The following is an 18,264-nucleotide window of genomic DNA, read 5'->3' on the forward strand; positions in this document are numbered from 1 at the left end:
GTGGTGGGGAAGGGCATTAAAAAGCTGATGGCTGAGAGCTGGAGCCAGGCAAACTTCAGTCACAGCTTTAAATATCAAGCAGTAAAATGAGCTGCACAGGCAAGCGGCAGATACTGCGTCTCTCTATCTTCCAGTCTGGAGTGGATACCTTTATAGAAGATATTCTTTAGATAAATGTAAATTGTTTGGCTGAGCAGAGCATGAAGTAGCAAAATGGAAGCACCTGCCAGCACAGCCAGCTTGGCAAAGGGTCTGCTGGTCCCTTCTGGCTCTTAGCATCCCCGTGGTGCTGGGTGCCGTCAGCCTGGTGATTCGGGCAGAACGTTTCTCCTTCCCAAGGTCATTCTGTACCTGAATCTGCTCTTCAGCTGCATGCTGCCCTGTGCGCTTGCCCTGCTGCAGAACTCTGTGTTCACTGCTTAATTGGAAAAGGTGCAGGGAATAAATCTAGAGGTGCTACAGAAAATCACAATACTGCTCTTGTAACAATTAAGACGAATGGTTTTGCCAGGCAGCACTCTGGGATTTTGTCATTTACCTGTGTGATCTGCAAAGCACAGGGCTTCACCTGAGCGAGGAGGCACAGCTCTGTCTCTCTGCATTGCCCAGGGCAGGTGACCATTGCCTCTGAATCGTTTGCAGCCTGCAGACAAGCAGTGTGGGTGTGCACGTAACGGTTTGAATTCTGCAACAACCCTTTCCAGGTATGTTATTTCTGATCCTGCTCTTCAATCCTGACTGAGGGAGGTAAAATAACATATTCTTGTTGTGTTCTGACCACAGGCAGAGTTTGACTGAAGGGTTTAAGCGTGTTAGTACCCCATTTCTGGTGCTCGTTGCACACCCTTACCCAGTTTCAGTCTTGGTTTGGGCTGCGGTGGTTTGGAGCTTGCCTTTTTGGGCATATCAGCCAAAAAGTTCAGCCCCTTTTATTCAAGAGACATTGCTGACAAAAAGACTGAAGGAGAACAGGGCTGGAGAAACTTTCTGCAGAGTGACTGGAGGTCATTTGTTAGCTGCAGCAGTTGATGTGTCTGTGCCTGGGGAGGAGGGATGGTGGATGGGTCTTGTCTCTGTGATAACAGCTCATCCTTTGCATCTGACCCACTCCTGGCTTGTTTTCCAGGGTTTCTCTGTTACCATTATCTTTTGTTATTCTTTTAAATATCTGTGTGGCATAGCTGTGAATGTGATCGGGAATACTGAAAAGTGCCCACCTGCAGGAAGCCAGGAAGAGCAGCTCAGAATTGCCTCTTTCCCTCCTCTTATTCCCCAGCCCTGTGCTGAGCAGGGTGGCAAAGACCAATGGCAGTGCCCAACCTTCAGCTTTGAGTCAGCATGGGTGATGGAAAGCAGCAAGCACACCTTGGCTTGCTGTCATGCCATGCTCTGCCCCAGGCCACTGTCTTGGTGTCAGATGTGGACGCGTAGTCTTCTAAGCATGCATGCCTAATTAGTTTGGAGAAAGAATCTAGAGATCTTTTTAAGCAGATTTTTTAAAAGCAATGTTCTGTAGCTGGACAAGTGAACATTTTTTCATTGTTTGATTTCTACATATGTGTCAGTTAGTTGTTTTGGATCTGCTTGCCTAGCAAGGCGCTCATAACTGCTAACCCAGCAGGTGCAGAAGGATGTGTGCAGAGAGCACCTGTGTAGAGGTGGGGTGGGAAGTGACAGACGTGGATGGTGGAAAGGCTGTTTGTGGAGGTCAGTGTGAGGAATGACAAGGAGCATCAGGTCAGGCTGTGGGGTGCTCTCTGAAGGGAACCTAGAAACCCCACTGGGGGACCGAAGCAAACCATACAGGGCTTGTAGAAGGAGCATCAAAGGGAGCATTTCTGCAGCAGCTGGGGAAATACGCAAGGCCGTTTAGGCTTTGCTTTTGCTGATGCCTGTATTCATGTTCTTGCCTGAAGGTTTGGAGTTTGAAAGCTCTTTAAAAAATATCTGTTTCACGTTTGTGTGACTTCCTGATTTATACAATACGCTTCATGCATTGCTGTAGGCAGACAAACAATACAAACTGTAGTTAATGTTAACGCAAAGCATATATATTCTATTCTGTCAGCCCACGGGGACATGCATACCCATGCAGCACCATATGTGGGGATGGCAGCTGGTACAGAGCCCTGGGGCCAACATGCTCACCCAGCTGGAAACCTTGGGATACTGGAGGAAAAGGGACTTTATAGCTGAGTTTATTTAAAAAAAAATAAAAATCTCTTTGCATTTCATTGCAGGTAAAATTGGAGGAATAGGATTAGAAGTATTTTGATATCTTATTTTTATGAAAACGCCTGTTAGACCAAGACCCAGAGAAAAATGCTTTTAGAGCAAGCAGCTTGCTACACAAGCAAGAGTTCTGCGTATTTTAGAGAGTTCTTACAGATATCCTTGTGTCCCTTTGAAGTAGCTGGGAATGACTTATTCTTTTAAATATTTGGGGATTTTGACTTCTCCAGACTCAGTAACTGCATCATTTCTTTTGCGGGGGGTGCTGAGAACCTGGTGGGTTTCTGAGAGCACTGTGACTTGGCAGTGTTGCATTCCCTCCTTGGTGCTGTCAGCCTGCTGCAGTGATAGCAAAAAGTAAGATAAGAGAAATTGTGTTGGTGGGTTGGAGGTTTGTTGCATGAATCCTGGTTAGCAGATGGACACTTTTGAATGGACTTAGATATTCCGCTTTGTTCAGAAGACTTGGAGCTGATGTGGTGCAGAATGAGTCCTGTATGTGGGATGAAGGTTGGAGCTTTCTAGCACCAGCTAAAGCAATTAATAGTAATGATATTCATTACATGTTCATTACATAACGTGGTTTGTTCTATGAAACAGACTGCTAGAGAAGAAGGATGAAAATAGCAGCTGTTAATTTCAGAGGGCTGAGCCTCTGAAGTCTGCACCCAGGAGGGAAGAGAACCTCCTTAATTCCCTGTGCTCTGACCCAGGGAACGTGCAGTGGGAATGGCGCTCTCTGTGGGTTTCCCTGCTGATGCCATCCCAAGTGCCAACATTGGGGAATGTTTTTGGCTGTACCCCTCTATTCCCCTGTTGCCCATCTGGGGTGGCTCCTCCCTTCAGCACCCCTGCTGCTGCCTGGCCTTCTCCTTCCCTGCTGACATGGAGCAGTGGCTCTCTGCTGCTCCTCACAGGTAGTTGCTGTGGGGTTTAGGAGATGTGTCGAGGCTTGGTCACACTGCATACCTCGGTCGGCCTGTGGGTATTGTTGCTTGTCCTCATGAGTTGGGTAGCTCTGTGCATAGAGCCATCTTGCGTGCCTGTATGCACCTGGACTCAGTGCATAATTAATTGGTACAAATGCTTGAGGTAGGTAGGATGGCATGTATATTTTGAGTATCTGCTGGGCACTGGCTTGCTGGATGTTGGGCTTTGTTCCAGAGATGGCTGGGAGCAGTTGACAAGACTGAGTAACAGAACACAGTGTGAGAGCAAAGTGCTGCCAGGCTGATCTTCTGGAAGGCCTCCTCTGCTTCTCCTTCACTCTGTTACAGCAAAGGGCTCTGAGCACAATGGCTAACTGCCCCTTCTCCTCTTTTGTTTCTAGATGGGGATGGTCGGAGACTCAAAGGAGCCATCCAAAGGAGCACAGAAACAGGGCTGGCTGTGGAAATGCCCAGCCGGACGGTGCGCCAGGCCAGCCACGAGTCCATTGAGGACAGCATGAACAGCTATGGATCGGAGGGAAAGTAAGTCACTGAAAGTGGGCTGGATGATTGCTTGCAAGGTGCTCTGCTCTCTTATACCTGTTAGTTCTCCTCCAGGGTGATAGATGTGTGTGTCTGACTTGTTTATGCTGCAGGTGTGCTGCCCATCCAATTAGAGCAGAGCAAATCGCTCCCTCTTCCTGTGTAGCTGGCACATACTTCAGCTGTTTATATACTTTTTTAAAGTGTCCTCATTATTCTGAGCTGAAGCTGATACCCATTACTTTTAATGGCTCTGCCTTTAGAAGAATAATTCAGAGTGAATAGCGGAGCCTCATTACTGGTAATAAATTATAAGCCAGTAGCCTTCAACATTGCTTGGTAGCTCTCTGTCATCTCCCTTATTGCAAAATACCTTTTTGATTTGGGAAACAAAAGTGTGCTGAGGTGATGAAAATGATGCAAGTGGCAAAACAGTGACTCTGATTTTCAAGTTTAAAAACCATGTTTACAAGTTTCTGTTAACAAACTTTCTTTTTTATTGGATTTGAGTTAGCGTCCTAAGAAGTGTATTTTAGAATTGGGTTTTAACCACAAGAAGCTACAACTCACTTTGTTGCATTTGTAACTGAATGCAAGGCATTGGGGTCCAGAACTTCAGGAACTGACTTGACTTTAGTTCTGTTTTCTGTATTTCCATTATTTGAAGCTATATATGGAAATTATCATCATTTGATTATGATGGCCATTCATGGGAATCTTGGAAGTGGGTTAAAAAAAAAAAACCCAAAACAGTATTACAAAAGGGTAGGCAATATATATGTTTCTGGGTATGAGACCAAAATGTTTACACACCTAAAATGTGTTCTGGTTAAGTCTGGTGCCATGCATGGCTTCACTCTACACATTCTTGAGTCCTGTGTGATAGATATTCCATGTACACCGTACCACTAGAATACCAGTGCAGTCCAGAGGCTCCCTCAAATAATTAATGCAGTTCTGGTGTTAAATAAGTAACAGGCTGTAAATTAAGAGATACTTTCTTTAGCTTTGGAAGTAGGCTAATCCTGGAAGGGCATCACAGGTCTGTGCTGAAGGTTGGAAATAGTAATGAGGCACAGGCTGCGATAGCAATCTTGTCACTCTGAAGCCATGATGTACTTTATCTCTTCAGTGAGCTGTTGTCTCTGGGGATATATTCCATCTATGCCACCACAGTCCTGTGGCTTGGAGTTCTGCCTCTGCTCTGAGATTCAGAGGATTAGTGATTAAGTTCAGTCCCTTGGCACTGCGGGACAAGAATCTGCTTTCATGTGGAGTGAAATATTTTTCCCTTTATATTTACATAGCTTATCCTCCAGGGAAGGGATATACTTCTCTGTATCCTATCCTTGCATATGCTGGCTTTTTTGGCTGGTCTTTCCTGGAGAGAGGATATATCTGCCAACACAGTGCTGCACCCATACAAGCACCCTGAAGGCAAGCAGCATGTAGCTATCAGTGCAGCAAAGAAAGAAAAATCCTGCATTGCAATCCAAATGTCTTTATTAGAACATGTCTGACATTTGGTATTCAAACCTCAAATGCTGCTGGAGCATCCTCACCTGCCCCTGTGCCAGGGTGGGATGCTTCCTGCTCTCACTTCTCTGAAGTGTGCGATATGGGATTCCTGCATGCTTTGTTCCCAGGTGGGATAATTGATCTTGGAGAGCCCATGGGAACTGTGGCTATCAGTCTGAGCCATGACTGATAACAAACAGGGCTGTGAGTACAAAGAGCTGAGAGGACCCTATTCTCTTGGAACAGGGTGGGAGGGGATTTTCTTTGTTTTTTTTTTTTTCCATGGCAAAAAAGGAACTGTTTGGGGAATAGCTTCAAGGGGCAGAAATTTATTCTGCTGAATCAGATTTCTCTTGGCTTCTCCTGTTTGCTGTAGATGCCTTCCCAAGGAAGTACAGTGAAGACTCATATGACTGTTAGCTGTGGCCAGTTTATTTTCTTTTCACTGCTGGTTTTTGACTTGTGCAGATAGTCCTAGGCCAGAGAGTTCTTGCTGGTGACTGTCAGAAACCTGATATTCAGCAGCATGAGGATACCCTAGTTCTTTCTACATCTGTACCTCTTTGGTATGTACACAGGGGGAAGAAGATGGATTCAAAACACCGTTTTCCAGAAGAGCTTGTTTCCAGAGTTCATTGTTTTCTTGATCCTCTTCAATTTAAGGACTAAATGACTACTCCCGAAGGTGATCTGTTGAAGTGATCAAGCATTTCAGTAAAACTTTGCTATCTGCTCTCAGTCAACCAACCATGCTCTTAAAAGAGAAGACTGATTGAATGCTGTCATGCTCACTGTGGGCTGGCTGCAGCTAGCTCCGGCTGCTCCTCTGCAGAGCAAACAATCACAGTCAAAGAGCTTCATATACTGCATGATTTTGAGCAACACTGCTTGCAGTGTGATTGCCATAATGCACGAAATCTGGATCATTTTATGGAAAGACCTCATACAAGGATATACTTCTCAGATATGCTAAGCCCTCCTTCAAGAAAATACTCATTTCAGGGTGTGACCCAAAGGCTGAAGCATGTGGAAGGTTAGCTCATCTGCAGGATGTGTCTCCTGGAATGTGAGCTCATACAGCGTGCCAGGGAGTGCTGATGATATCAGTGCACTGCTCCATTGAATTTTTTTGCAACTAAAAGAAACAACTTCCCTGGCTGCATTACTCAGCTTTTATCCTGCACAGTAGTTGTGCGCTAGTATAGGAAATTAATATAACAAAACTCAATGTGAAACCTTATAGAAGGGAAAGGTGATATTTATTTCAGATAAAACTATTTTCAGTTATTCAGGCCTCTAGATTTCTCCCCCTGGCTCGGTGTGCAGGCGCCAAGCCTCATGCATTGGCATGCTCTGCCAGCCTGGGTTGCGTGCTGCAGGGACCAGGAACACCATCTGTCTCGCCCTTACTGTGCCTTCTGAGTTGTTCTTTGCTACAGACTGTTTCTTGGACGGCTTTCTTACACTTTCTAGGACTTGCATGTTACTGTGGCGTGATCTTTCAACTCAGAGTCTTACTTTCTTCATCCTCCACAGATCTCACAGCTATTTCCATTCAGAGTTCATCCAAACCATTCCTTGCACTGGGTACAGATTTCAGCAGCAGTGTTTTCTAAGCACATATTTAGTGAACTGCATGAGAGGGCAGCTCCCCATGTAGCATGTGCCTACCAGGCAGTCCCATGGCAGCACCAGTATCACCATAGGGAAGGAATTCAGCAGAGAAGAGTACCTCTCAAATATACCTTTGGAATTCAGCAGCTCCATCCTAGTTCTTGCACAGCCTACGTCTTGTTTTGGTTGAGCTTTGTTGCAGCTGCACAAGACATTCAGAAAGCAACAGATTCAGGACTTACATATAACTTATTCCTGCCAGCCACTTTTCTTTCTGAAAATGGAGCAGAAAGACAAAAATGGGCCTGGAACAAAAGGCTGCTAGCTGCTGTGGTCCCTAATACGTGCTACTTGACAGTTTTTTTTGTTCTTGCTGGCTACTGCAGAGATGATTAACTTACAGAGAGCTGAGGTGACATTTACCTTAGAAAGGCCCAGCAGGTGATGAGGAGCAAAAATGTTGAGGTATGTTCTTGTAATTGCTGAGATGAGCCTGCCTGTCCAGCGAGGAAGCTTCTTGTTAGCCATATCGTTGCCCTTTTTCCCATCACAAGATCCCCTTACCTGCTCCCCCTGCAGCTGCTGCACTGCTGAGCTGAAGGCAGCTGTGCGCTGGATGTGGGCATCCTGTGCCTCTCGCTTGTGTTCTGGCTCTTGCTGTACCTGTAAACCACAGCTTGCTCTGTTTTTCCCATCGGTCCCTATGAGGGAGCAATCCCAATGAGAACTAGTTTCTGAGCTGCCTGTCTTTATCTGCTTTACTATGAAGCAGGAACCAGAAGGAAGCTGGAGACAGCACTGATGTGCCTTGTCACTACCTATCCCCCTTCAGGTTTGCTGTCCTTCACCCAGAGATCAGCAGTGGTACCATTGTTACTCTGAAATCAAAGGAATGCTTGATCCTAAAAGCACCATCTGAATTATTCATGCTGTAGCTATTCACCGACTGCCTCTTTCTTGGTGTTTGTAGCCAAGGGACCTCTAGTCTCTTTTATGACAAATTACCTTTAGGGCTCTTCTTTTATCTGAGTCTTTTAAAAGAAATGTGTTGTTAATACATCTCAGGCTATAGGAAACCAAGACCCTGAGTTCTTAAGCTGGAAATCAGGGAAGGCATGGAGAATTGTTTCTGTAGCATCCCAATAAGTGAGTGAGCCTGTTCAGCAGCAGCAGATCTCTGTGCTGTTCAGCTTGACCAGCATGGCTCAGAGTGGATGTGCCCCTGTTGTCACAGGGCTGAATGCATGGAATCTCACCTGCAGTGACCAGAGGACAGGCGGAACCACTGCTGGCAGTGGGTGTCTTTTATTGAGTACGGCTATGACAAGCTGTGGAGCTGGAGCTTGCCTGGCGAGGTGGGGAAGGAGTGGGGGAGGTCTTGGTACACTGTTCCCTGCCTCATTTTTATAGCACAGTTTCAGTGGCAGAATTCATACAGCAGACGGAAGCATACACGAACGGAGTACAGCGTGTTACTGCACATAAGACAGTACGTCACAGCACTAAAAATGTTACAGCAAGTGGAGTGGCCAGGAGAGAGCAGAGCTTGTTGGGAGGCAGAGACGGAGCTGTCAGGCTGAGCGGAGCTGTGTGGTTGGTGCTGTGAGCTCCACGTCAGGTACTGCGGGGAGAGGTGCTCACACAAGCCTTTCACAGCAAAGGCTCCTGCAGCACTCACATCAATTTTGACAGCATACGGGGCTGTGTGCCCGGGTCCATGGCACTGTACTCAGATGTGCATTGCATTAATAATTCCTGATGTGTGCTGTACGTGTTTTAAAGGTAGGGGCAGAGGATGCTGAATTAACCAGTTCTGCCTTCCTTCTCGTCTGGCAAATAGCAACATGGCTTTTGTGTGTGATAGATGCGATCTAGAAGAGCTTAATGTGCAGTGTGGATGATTGTGATTGTTAGACAGAACATTCCTGCTTCCTAAAATTGAAGTTCTGATGTCTTTTTCTTCCTGCTCAGATAAAATAACTATTGAATATATTATCATTCTCAGAAGAGTCTGTTTCTCAATTTCCTCTGGATGAAGTATGTCTTGCTGTCCCAGTTTTTTAAAGACACAGCTGAGGGCCATCCTTGTGCAGGGGATATTGGATGTGTAGCAAATCTGTTCATCCAGCCGTGCAGGTTAAGCCACAGCTGCATGTTCAGTTGTGTGGCTGTGTTTAGGCAACATGTTTATTGATTGCCACTTTGTGCACTAAAAGGAGGAAAAAAAAAAAAGTGTTTTAGAAAATATTTATGATAAGAGAATTGTGCTTTCTGAAACCCAGCAGTGCCCAGGGCCCAACCAACCTCCATGTCAGTACTCAGCACAGAGGATGGAGCTCTTCTTTAAAAGTAACTTCTGTAGGTTTGGGCTGACAGCAAATATAGGCGGTTGTGTGGACAGTGTGAATAAATGGTGAAAAGCAGAAGACAGAGTGCTGTCTTTTGAAGGGGGCTTCTGGCTTCATGAGTCCCCACCTGGCTGAACTGGAGCAGTGCAGTGCCAAGGAGTCAGTGTACAACTGTGATGGAAAGAGTTATGAGGATTTGGTCCGAGGGAGAGGGCACAGCATCATCTCAGAATACCCTTGTCTTGCCAGAGCTCCCTGACAACAGGGCCTTGGACCCATCTGAGAGGTCAATTCCTTGCTCTGCATTTCTTAGCAGCAGCTACAGCTGTGCAATGCAGCCAGCGCAGGTTGGTGCGAGTGAGACCAGTCCTGATGTCTTGGAAGTGAGAGTATAAAAAATATATATTGTATCGAGAGCTAAGGAAAGGAAATAGACCGTCTTGTGCTTCACAATGATAACTCAGAAATGATGTTGAGGACTGATAGAAAAAGGGGATGGGAAGGAAAAAAGCAAAGCAAAGCTCAGGGACAAGCTGTCTAGGGAGAGGGGTTTTCAGAGCAGGTTGGCTGAGTGGCTGTCATAAGGATGTACATAAACTGCTCTGGCCTTAGGGCTGGGTGAAGACTTGCTGACCTGTGGAGGTGCTTCCCTATCCTATTCCATACAAGTTCTGTGTGGTCTTGACAAGCGGGTTCTGCAGCCATCTGCAGCAGCACAGTGGTAGTACCTGGCATACAGAATCCCAGAAGCAATTTAAAAATAGATGTAGAAAAGAGGTCAGACAAACTCCACGTGGACAAGCAGAGGAATTAATGATACATTTTCCTTAAATGTGTCTGTGCACCGTGTGCTCTGCATGCTGATGTGCAGCAAGCAGTAGTGGCGTGAGCAGCAGCAGAGCCATGGCTGTGGTAGGAGAGGGTGAGCCACAGGTACTCTGAATTTTCCTTGTGCTCTTTCTTTTGAAACCAGTGTTGTCCATCAGGGCATTCAGATCCTGAGCAGTTCCCAGGCAAATTTCACATAGCTCGTTCTCTGAGTACATGTGAAGAAGAGCAGCTTGCTGTGAAGGATCCGACTGCCTGATGGTTTGTGTGTGCCAGGGAAGGGCAGCCCAGGAATGGCTGCTACCTTAAAAGAGCAGCAGCTGGCAGACAGCCTTTAAGCCACTCTTAAATTACTCTGAAGAGGACAGATTTCACATGTCCTGACCTAACACAGGAGCACGGGCTTCAGAAACCACTGCACAGATTTCCTAAATAATCAGGATTATGATGTTGCACTTAACAACTAAGCCAACAAAAAGGAAAAACCGACATCTGGACAATCTCCGCCCCGGTCTGAACACAGGTAAGCGTCTCCCAGCAGAGCCAGTGGTGTTTGCGAGGTCCCTCCTCAGTCGGGCAGGGCGGTGAGTGATGCGCTGTGCTGGGCTCGGGGCTCTCAGCGCTGCAGGCGCAGCCCGGACGGACGTTGGCTCCTGGCTCCCTCTCGTGGCTGTCCGAGCGGCTGCAGAGCAGCGCCTGTAGCTCTGTCCCATCTGGATCTGCTGCTGGGGAGTTGATGCTTGCAGCACGGTTCGTGGCGTGCTCTTAGAAACAGCAATATCATCCATGCATCTGGAGCGGATTTTGCAGCCTGGGCAAAATCAGCATCGGGCTGCGAGCAGAATTAACTCAGCACAGCACTAACTGAGCTGGTGGGCCTGGAGACCCCAGCTTCCGTTGCTCCCTGAGTGCTGCTGTAGTGCTGCACTCCTTGTTTGGCCCCCCTGCCTGCAGCCAAGGACTTGTGCAAGTCCTCCAGCACACTGCCCTCTGCTTGTCCTTGACACCCCACTGGTCTCCCCTTCCTGCCCACACCTCCAGGTCAATAACCAGAGTCACATTTACTTCAAACCAATTCCACAGCCAAATCCCTAATCTTTAACTTCATTAAAATCATTCCCAGTCAGCTGTGACAAAGCAGAGCCCATGAATCATGATTAGTGAAAGCAGAGGGCTGGAGGAGAGATAATTAATTTCTTCCCTGCTCAAAAGGCTGTGCTGTGCTTGCTGGGCAGAGGATTTGTGCCCTTTAGACAAAAGGCTGACAGGTGTCACCTGTTAATCTTCTTGGTGTGCTGTTGATGGGTCTGGAGCAGCAGCCCTGTCCCCAGGGCTGTGCTGGGTATGACAGTTGCTGTCTGCAAGTCAGCTGCAGAATGCTGCCTTTTTGTTCCTGCAGCTATTTTTAGCACTTCTTTTTATGTCAAGATAAATAAATAAAGGCATCCTGTCTTGGTGATAACCAGGTTGCAGCATTTTCCACCCCTTCAGGTGGAGTGTTTTAGGGGGAAGGAAGAGTGAGGTGATGGGGGCTGGGGGGGGGGGGTTGTGCTTTTAGTGATGGGACCAGAAGAGTCCTGTGGTCTGACTTCTGGACAATGGAACAGAAGAACATGAGATGCAGTGGCAGGAAGAGCTCAGGGGAGCACCAGGGCTCAAACACCTCAAAGAAGTCCTGAATATGCCAAGAGTTCTTTTCCTCCCTCCAAAAAGGCAGGTGAGTGAATGGGGAAGGCACTGCACAGACCTCTGACTGCATCAAGCCTGGTCCCCACACCCACCATCCCAGCTTCTCTCTGAGCATTGACAGACAGAGCTCACTGAGCTGCATTTGAGCATCCTAAATTTAGCTGATGCAGCTTAATGGTTCCTGCTGGTTTTTCTTCACATGCATGCTATGTTTCTGCAGCTTTGTTTTTCCTCTCTCCTCTCCAGGGAGAAGCAATAGCTTTCTTGGAGGTGGCTTATGATTTTTCCAGACAGAAATTGTTTCCATTCCAGGGTTATCGACAATACCCAAATATATGTCCTGGAATCGCTTAGAGCCAAGAAACCTGATTTAGAGCTGCTGCTTTGGATGTCTAATAAAGCAGCACTGCAAAAGCTCAGCCTTGGTCCAGTGTACCAGGCAGTCCCACCACCTAATGGTGTGATCCATTAAAGAAGTAATTCCCTGCATCTTCCTTTCCCATCCAGATATAACAACATAAGGGAACATTAACTGTCTGATGTAAAATTGAGTTTCACACAGTGCTAGTAAACCCATTAACTGCGGCTATTAGCCAAAATGCTGGAATCTTTACCTTGGCCTCAGTTTTTAAATGGGTCTTTTTCATCCCTCCAAGGTTCATCCCCGTGCTGGGACACAGCAACATCTCCTCACACATCCTGGCATCTTCTGCATGAGCAGCAAATAGAAAATGGAGTTTTGATGGGTGCTTTTCTGCCTCCTGTGTCCCCACAGTAGTCACTGGCCGGGCATTGCCCCACAGCCCTGCCTTGAGAACAGGGAACATGCAGAGTCCTGTACCTTGGGATCCTGCAGCTCTAGGCTGCTCTCAATCCTGCACTTGTTCTCTGTTCTCCTCATCTTGTTAATGAGACAAGCATCTGTTAGGAGCATGGCAGTGAGCATTTCCCTGAGTGCAGTGTGTTCTCTCACCAGCTTGTTATTTATGTGCTTGCTCAGGTCATGTATTCCCTGGGGTAGGAGTAAGACCTCAGGTTTGTCCATTTATCTTCCATGAATTGAAGAGGATAAAGAAAACATTTACCTTCTGGCTGATAGTCCATTCATCTCTAGCTGAATCTTACATCTTTCTCTGTCAGATCTCTTTTTTCCTAAATTATTCTGGGCTCTCTCTAAGCACAACTTTTCACCCTTTTTTGACCCTCTGCGGACAGCTCAAAATGCCTGGGCCAGCAACTCTTGGAGCCTCGCTGGGCTCCATCCTTGTATGGGCAAATCATGGCCTTGTAGTCTGCATGGCTGCAGGCTGCCCTGTGCTCCCCATCACATTTCCCTGTGTGTGTGCAGATGCAGCAGCGTTTGGGGTGGGTGTCTGTGTGCAGTCCTCACCAGGTCCGGCAGCTTTGGGCCATGTCTGTGCCTAGGAAAATTCTGGCTGTTAGCATGAGGCCATGAGCTGCCCTGTGAAGCTGTCAGCGTGTCCTGCTGCTGACATGTCCCTCCTGTCACACGTGCAGCGTGATGCTGAGGTTTGTGCGTGACTTCCTCCTTCATCACATGAATAAATAAATGTTCCCAGCAGGTTGAGCCTGGGTCTGCACATAGCTAATGAGAGCTGAAATCTCAACCTGAAATTACCGCTCTTCTGGATGAATGGGGTTTAAAATAATGTTTTGAATGTCTTTAAAATGGAAGTGGCTCGCAGTGGGGAATGAATGGATCTTTGTGGCTGTGTGCAGCCTGCAGTGCCTGGCCCGCCCCAGAGGCAGAGCTGCTCCCTGATTCCATTGCTGGGGTAGGTTGGAAGAAAGACATGGCTCTCCTCTCTTTTCCTTTCTGAGAAGTGAGTTCCAGGAAGCAGTGAGCTGGATCAACGTGTGGGCAGTTGCCCCCTCTGAGGCCGGTTGGCAGAGTGCAGGGCTGCAGTTTGCATCACTTCCACGTATAGCAGCTTCCTGGGATGTAGTGTGTGAGCGTGGCACGGTAGTGTGGGTATCCCTGGCACAGACTGACGTGCTTCAGCAGTTGTGTCATGGTTTGGCAGGTGTCAGCAGGACAAGCGTGGGTGTTTAATGGGGGCTTCTGGCCCTCTCCTTGTCATTAGCACCAAATGGGGCAGCAAGTTTTCCAACAGCCCGTAATACAGTCTGACTCTTTTGCGTTGTCTCCCCTGTGTCCTGGAGTCATGCCTCAAAATGATGCCTGATGAATGGAGCTGAGAGCTGTGTCCTCTAATAGCTTCTTCTTTTGCTGCTGCCTCTGAAGTAGAGGCACTGCTGGCATTTGAGGTTGCTGTGCTTTTGGCCTTGAACCAGGGTTTGGGTCTTCATGATTGCTTTGGAGGTGACTGGGGAAGCAGGTGGGAAAACCAGAGAGTGTGATGGGTGATTCTGGTGCTGAGTGGTAAGGAGTGGGGTCCTCTTGTCAAGGAGGAGGTGCATTGCTCTGCCTGGGAGAATTCAATAAGGAATTCATTCCCAAGGGGGTTGATGTCAGCAGCCTTAAGCTCACCTTTGAACACAACTCTAGATGTGTTAATTAATTCCCAAAAAATGAAGGTTGGGAAAGGGATAGCTACCAAGAGACATCCTATGAACTGCGCCAAGAAGCTGCTTAGATGACAGTGCTACCTAGAAGAGGTGACAAGGCTGCCTGTGAGTCTGAGATGGCAGTGATTTTCCCTTGTAGACAAACATAACCAACTGGAGACTGCAACCATTACTGTTTGTGTTTTTTTTAATACAAGGAAAGAGATTTTAATTGCATCCCACCTAACTAAACTGCCTTTGAAATCACTGAGTTTTGGACGAGAAAAGGCTTCTGTAGATGCTATTCATGCCAAAGATGTATTAAATCAGGCTCTTTAGTTACCAAGTTGCTTTAAAATGCAAATTAACCACTTGCCAAAACCACTTTCTTTTGCAGCTTGAATTTCAGTGGAGTCCATCTGGCATCTGCTGGGCAGTTCAGTGACTTCCTGGGCAGCATGGGCCCCGCACAGTTTGTTGGGCGTCAGACCTTGGCCACCACCTCGATGGGTAAGGAACACCAAGATCTTAGATGGCTTAAATTTAATACTGAACAGACCACTCCTACGAGCCACCTAATAATGTGTCCAGCATCTGCTGCTCCACCACTCCTCCGCTCCATTTCTGTGTGAAATCGAGTAAGCTTGGCTGTAAGTTTTGCTGATTGCTGCTAATATGGCATTAGCAGGGGAGCACCAGCTTCATGCTTTCCTCTGTCAGATCTGAAAGGCACAGACTAAGTAAAATGCAGTGAAAATTCTGAAAATGCATCCTATGCATTTTTCTTGCCCAGATACAGAGCCCAGTGCTCTGTTAGGATGTTCTTATAGCACACTATTAACTGCATTTCATAAAGCAGCCTGCAGCTCTAGATATTCCAGTCTGGTAGAGATTGAAGGCTAGCTGCCACCAAAGAGTGTGAGACTGAGTCACCAAAGCTGTGTTAGGAGGCTGGAATTAGAGACTGTTTTTGAAAATGTGGGTTTGAGTCACTGCAGGGCTGCTCCAGAGTAACACAGGAGGAGATCAGGCACTTAGGGCCTACAGTTTGGCACAGCTCATAGCAAGCATGACACAGGAATTGTTTTTTTAACATTTTATTAGCCTGCAGATGGATTGTTTTGAAAGTGTTCTGTCTGTTTTGACATTTTGGTTTAGGGGATGTGGAAATTGGCTTGCAAGAGCGAAATGGGCAGCTAGAAGTGGATATCATTCAGGCTCGAGGACTCACACCAAAACCCGGCTCCAAAACACTGCCAGGTAGGATGCTTTGACCTCCTCAAATACTTCACTGAGCCTCAGCTTCCTGCGATGCTTGCAGAAAGGGGAATTGTTGATTCTGCTTGTCATACTGAAAATAAGGGTGGTTGAGCAAAACTGTGCACTGCTGCAAAATGCCTTCTTTAGAAATAGGAGACACAGCACTCTGTCTTTTCAAAATTGAGCATTAAGATTTGTTTGTATTTGACCGTATTTGTTTTTTTCTAGCTGCTTACATCAAAGCTTACCTGTTAGAGAATGGTGTGTGCATTGCGAAGAAGAAGACAAAAGTGGCTCGCAAATCATTAGACCCTTTGTACAATCAGGTGTTACTGTTTCCTGAGAGCCCCCAGGGCAAAGTATTACAGGTAAGATGAATGAATCTCAGGTCTGCCCATCTCCCTATTTCATCTGTGCTGGAATATTATGTGTCTGGCAAAGAATCTAGATAAGTAACAGAGGAGAAAAAGCTGATGCTTTCATTGAACTGAATGCACTCTATCTGAACATAACAGATGAAAAGGAAAAGCTTTGTTTTATACTCAAACTTGATTATTTGATACCTTGCCAGGTAACACGAACGCTTACCAGGAGAAGGTTTTTGTTTTATTTCCAGTCAGGAAATGAGTAATATCTATAGATAGTAAACAGCCTTGCAACACAGAGATTTTTTATGTGTTTTTTTCAGAGCACTCTGCTTTGGCCTTCACCCACTCACATACCCTACCTGTTTCTGTCCTTTTCTTATACTGCCATACATTTCCTGCCATACGCTCATTTTCAGTTCTGTACCTGTGTTTCCGGGGCAGAGAGTGAATTCTGTTGTTAATCCATACTTAAGTCATTTCTATGCCATAAATCCTAGCTAAAATCTACTGGAAATACTGATGTAATTAATCTATGAGTTTCTTTTGCTTACCTTCACTCACATATGAATTGCCAGCTAATTTACAGGATCCTTCTTAGTGAACTCTTCTCCGTTTATCTTGATTGGAAGCACTTTTCCCTATTGAAGCTATAGTAAACTTTTCTGACTGAAATATGGGGTCTGGCTTGGTATGGGTTTCCTTACCTGCAGCCGTTCTGTTGAGTGGATCTTCACCCTGACTTCTCTGTGGACCACAGACATGGTGCTGGCACACAGAAGATGGAAGCAAGGCTGAGGTACCTAAAAATTAGCTCATGAAAGATGCTGAAGGTGTTAAGAGCTATGGATTTATCCCCAGCAGGGATGGGAAGCTCAGTATGAAACATAACATTTGTCTCCATTTCAGAGATGTGAGCAGCATTTTTTCAGTTAGGGTCTCCCAAAGAGTCCCCAAGGTGAGTTGGCAGAGCACAGCTGTCTCTGGAAGAGGTCTCATGGGTTATCCAGTACTGCCTGTCCTGGGCCACCACTTCACCATCCACCACTCAACTGTGGCTGAAGGTTCTCATGAGTCTTTGCCTTGCTTACTTTTACAAATAGACCTTGGTAATAGAAAAATGAGAAATGCTACCACGCTTCTTTGCCACCTAATGAGAAGTAGTGTTGCCTTCCCATGGGCTGTGGTACAGCAGAAACCAAGTAGCAAGCAGTTGTGCTAAATGTCAATATGTGGTCCTCTGTGAACCTCTCACCTGGTCTCCTAGCTGTGTCTTTGCCTTGGCAGCATCCCTGGTGCAGAAGGCAGGCCTGCTACAAGAGGGTTGGAACTGTGTCTGCCTTATTGCAGTTCTTCTGTCCCGTGCCCTGCTCCATTTTTGTCATTCAGTTTGTCTTCAGGACCAGTTTCAGTGTCTCATTGCAGCTTACAGTGTCTCACTGGAACGTACTCAAAATAAAATTAGGAGCTTGGCTCAGCTACTGTGCCACCAGACCAACTTTCTGCAATATCTTGCTCCATCCCCTGCTGATCTAGAGTGATAATTTTCGGCTTTTTGTTGACATTCATTGTCTCCCCAGCCTTGTTTTACTGAAAACTGTAATGTTCTGGTTATTCAGAGCCTAGGGAAAGAAGGATTAGCCAGAGATCATCAGTCACCATCATAACCCATCATACTCATCCTCTCCTCTTCAGAACTCGGATTTGCTATGGAGTCACTCGTCACCTTTGTCTTGAGCCACATAGGGCCACTTGGTCACGTGCAGATCTCCAGCATGTCTAAGCCCATGACCCTCACTGCATCTGTTGTTCCACCCACCGGTCTCCATCGTGTCGTAAGTGTGATTCAGCTTTCCCTGCTCAACTGCCAGCTCTTTCATTAGAACTTCCTCTGCGTCTCCAAGCTTTTCTCGGCAGTCTGTTCTGTTTTCCCTGCATGCCACTTCAAGTGTGCCCCTTATGTCACCAGTCCCGCTTGCCAGTGCTCAGCTCCTGCCTTTTCTACAGGTGAGTAACCATGTCTCACTGCCATCTGCTGTGCATTATAAGGCTGAGTGCAGAAGTTAAGTTGTATACTTTTGCTGTGTTGGAGGCCGGTTGTTGTGCCAGGACTGGTTTGTATTGTGGGTGTTGGAGCTGCAGCTCCGGGGATATGTTGTGCGTGTGCTTGGCCTACAGAAGTTGTCCTGCTGAAGAAGACTGTTTCATCTATGTATACATTCACTTCTTTTGGATGGGAAAAAAAAAAAGTCTGTTAACATTCAGATTAGTAGAGCTGCACTAAAAATACAGGTAAAGTGATCATCCAGAACTTCACATCAGCAGCAGCCTTGTGTATCCCTGTGAATGCCTGTGTAGAGTAAACATTTACACCCTTCTTGGATTCTAGTGAAGCCCAGGGAAGCTGGA

The 18,264-nt window shown here is 46.6% G+C and overlaps 1 protein-coding gene across 1 annotated transcript in view; it reads left to right on the forward strand.

Moving 5' to 3' along the window:
* Positions 1 to 18,264, forward strand: part of RIMS4 (regulating synaptic membrane exocytosis 4) — a 50,616-nt gene that overhangs the window by 24,902 nt on the left and 7,450 nt on the right. The window contains exons 2-5 of the mRNA XM_425700.7: positions 3,563 to 3,704; positions 14,628 to 14,740; positions 15,389 to 15,490; positions 15,719 to 15,858. Of these exons, the coding sequence (XP_425700.2) occupies positions 3,563 to 3,704; positions 14,628 to 14,740; positions 15,389 to 15,490; positions 15,719 to 15,858 (497 nt within the window). The remainder of the gene's footprint in view (positions 1 to 3,562; positions 3,705 to 14,627; positions 14,741 to 15,388; positions 15,491 to 15,718; positions 15,859 to 18,264) is intronic.

This window comes from Gallus gallus, chromosome 20, assembly GCF_016699485.2.
Source record: "Gallus gallus isolate bGalGal1 chromosome 20, bGalGal1.mat.broiler.GRCg7b, whole genome shotgun sequence".
Lineage (NCBI taxonomy): Eukaryota > Metazoa > Chordata > Aves > Galliformes > Phasianidae > Gallus > Gallus gallus.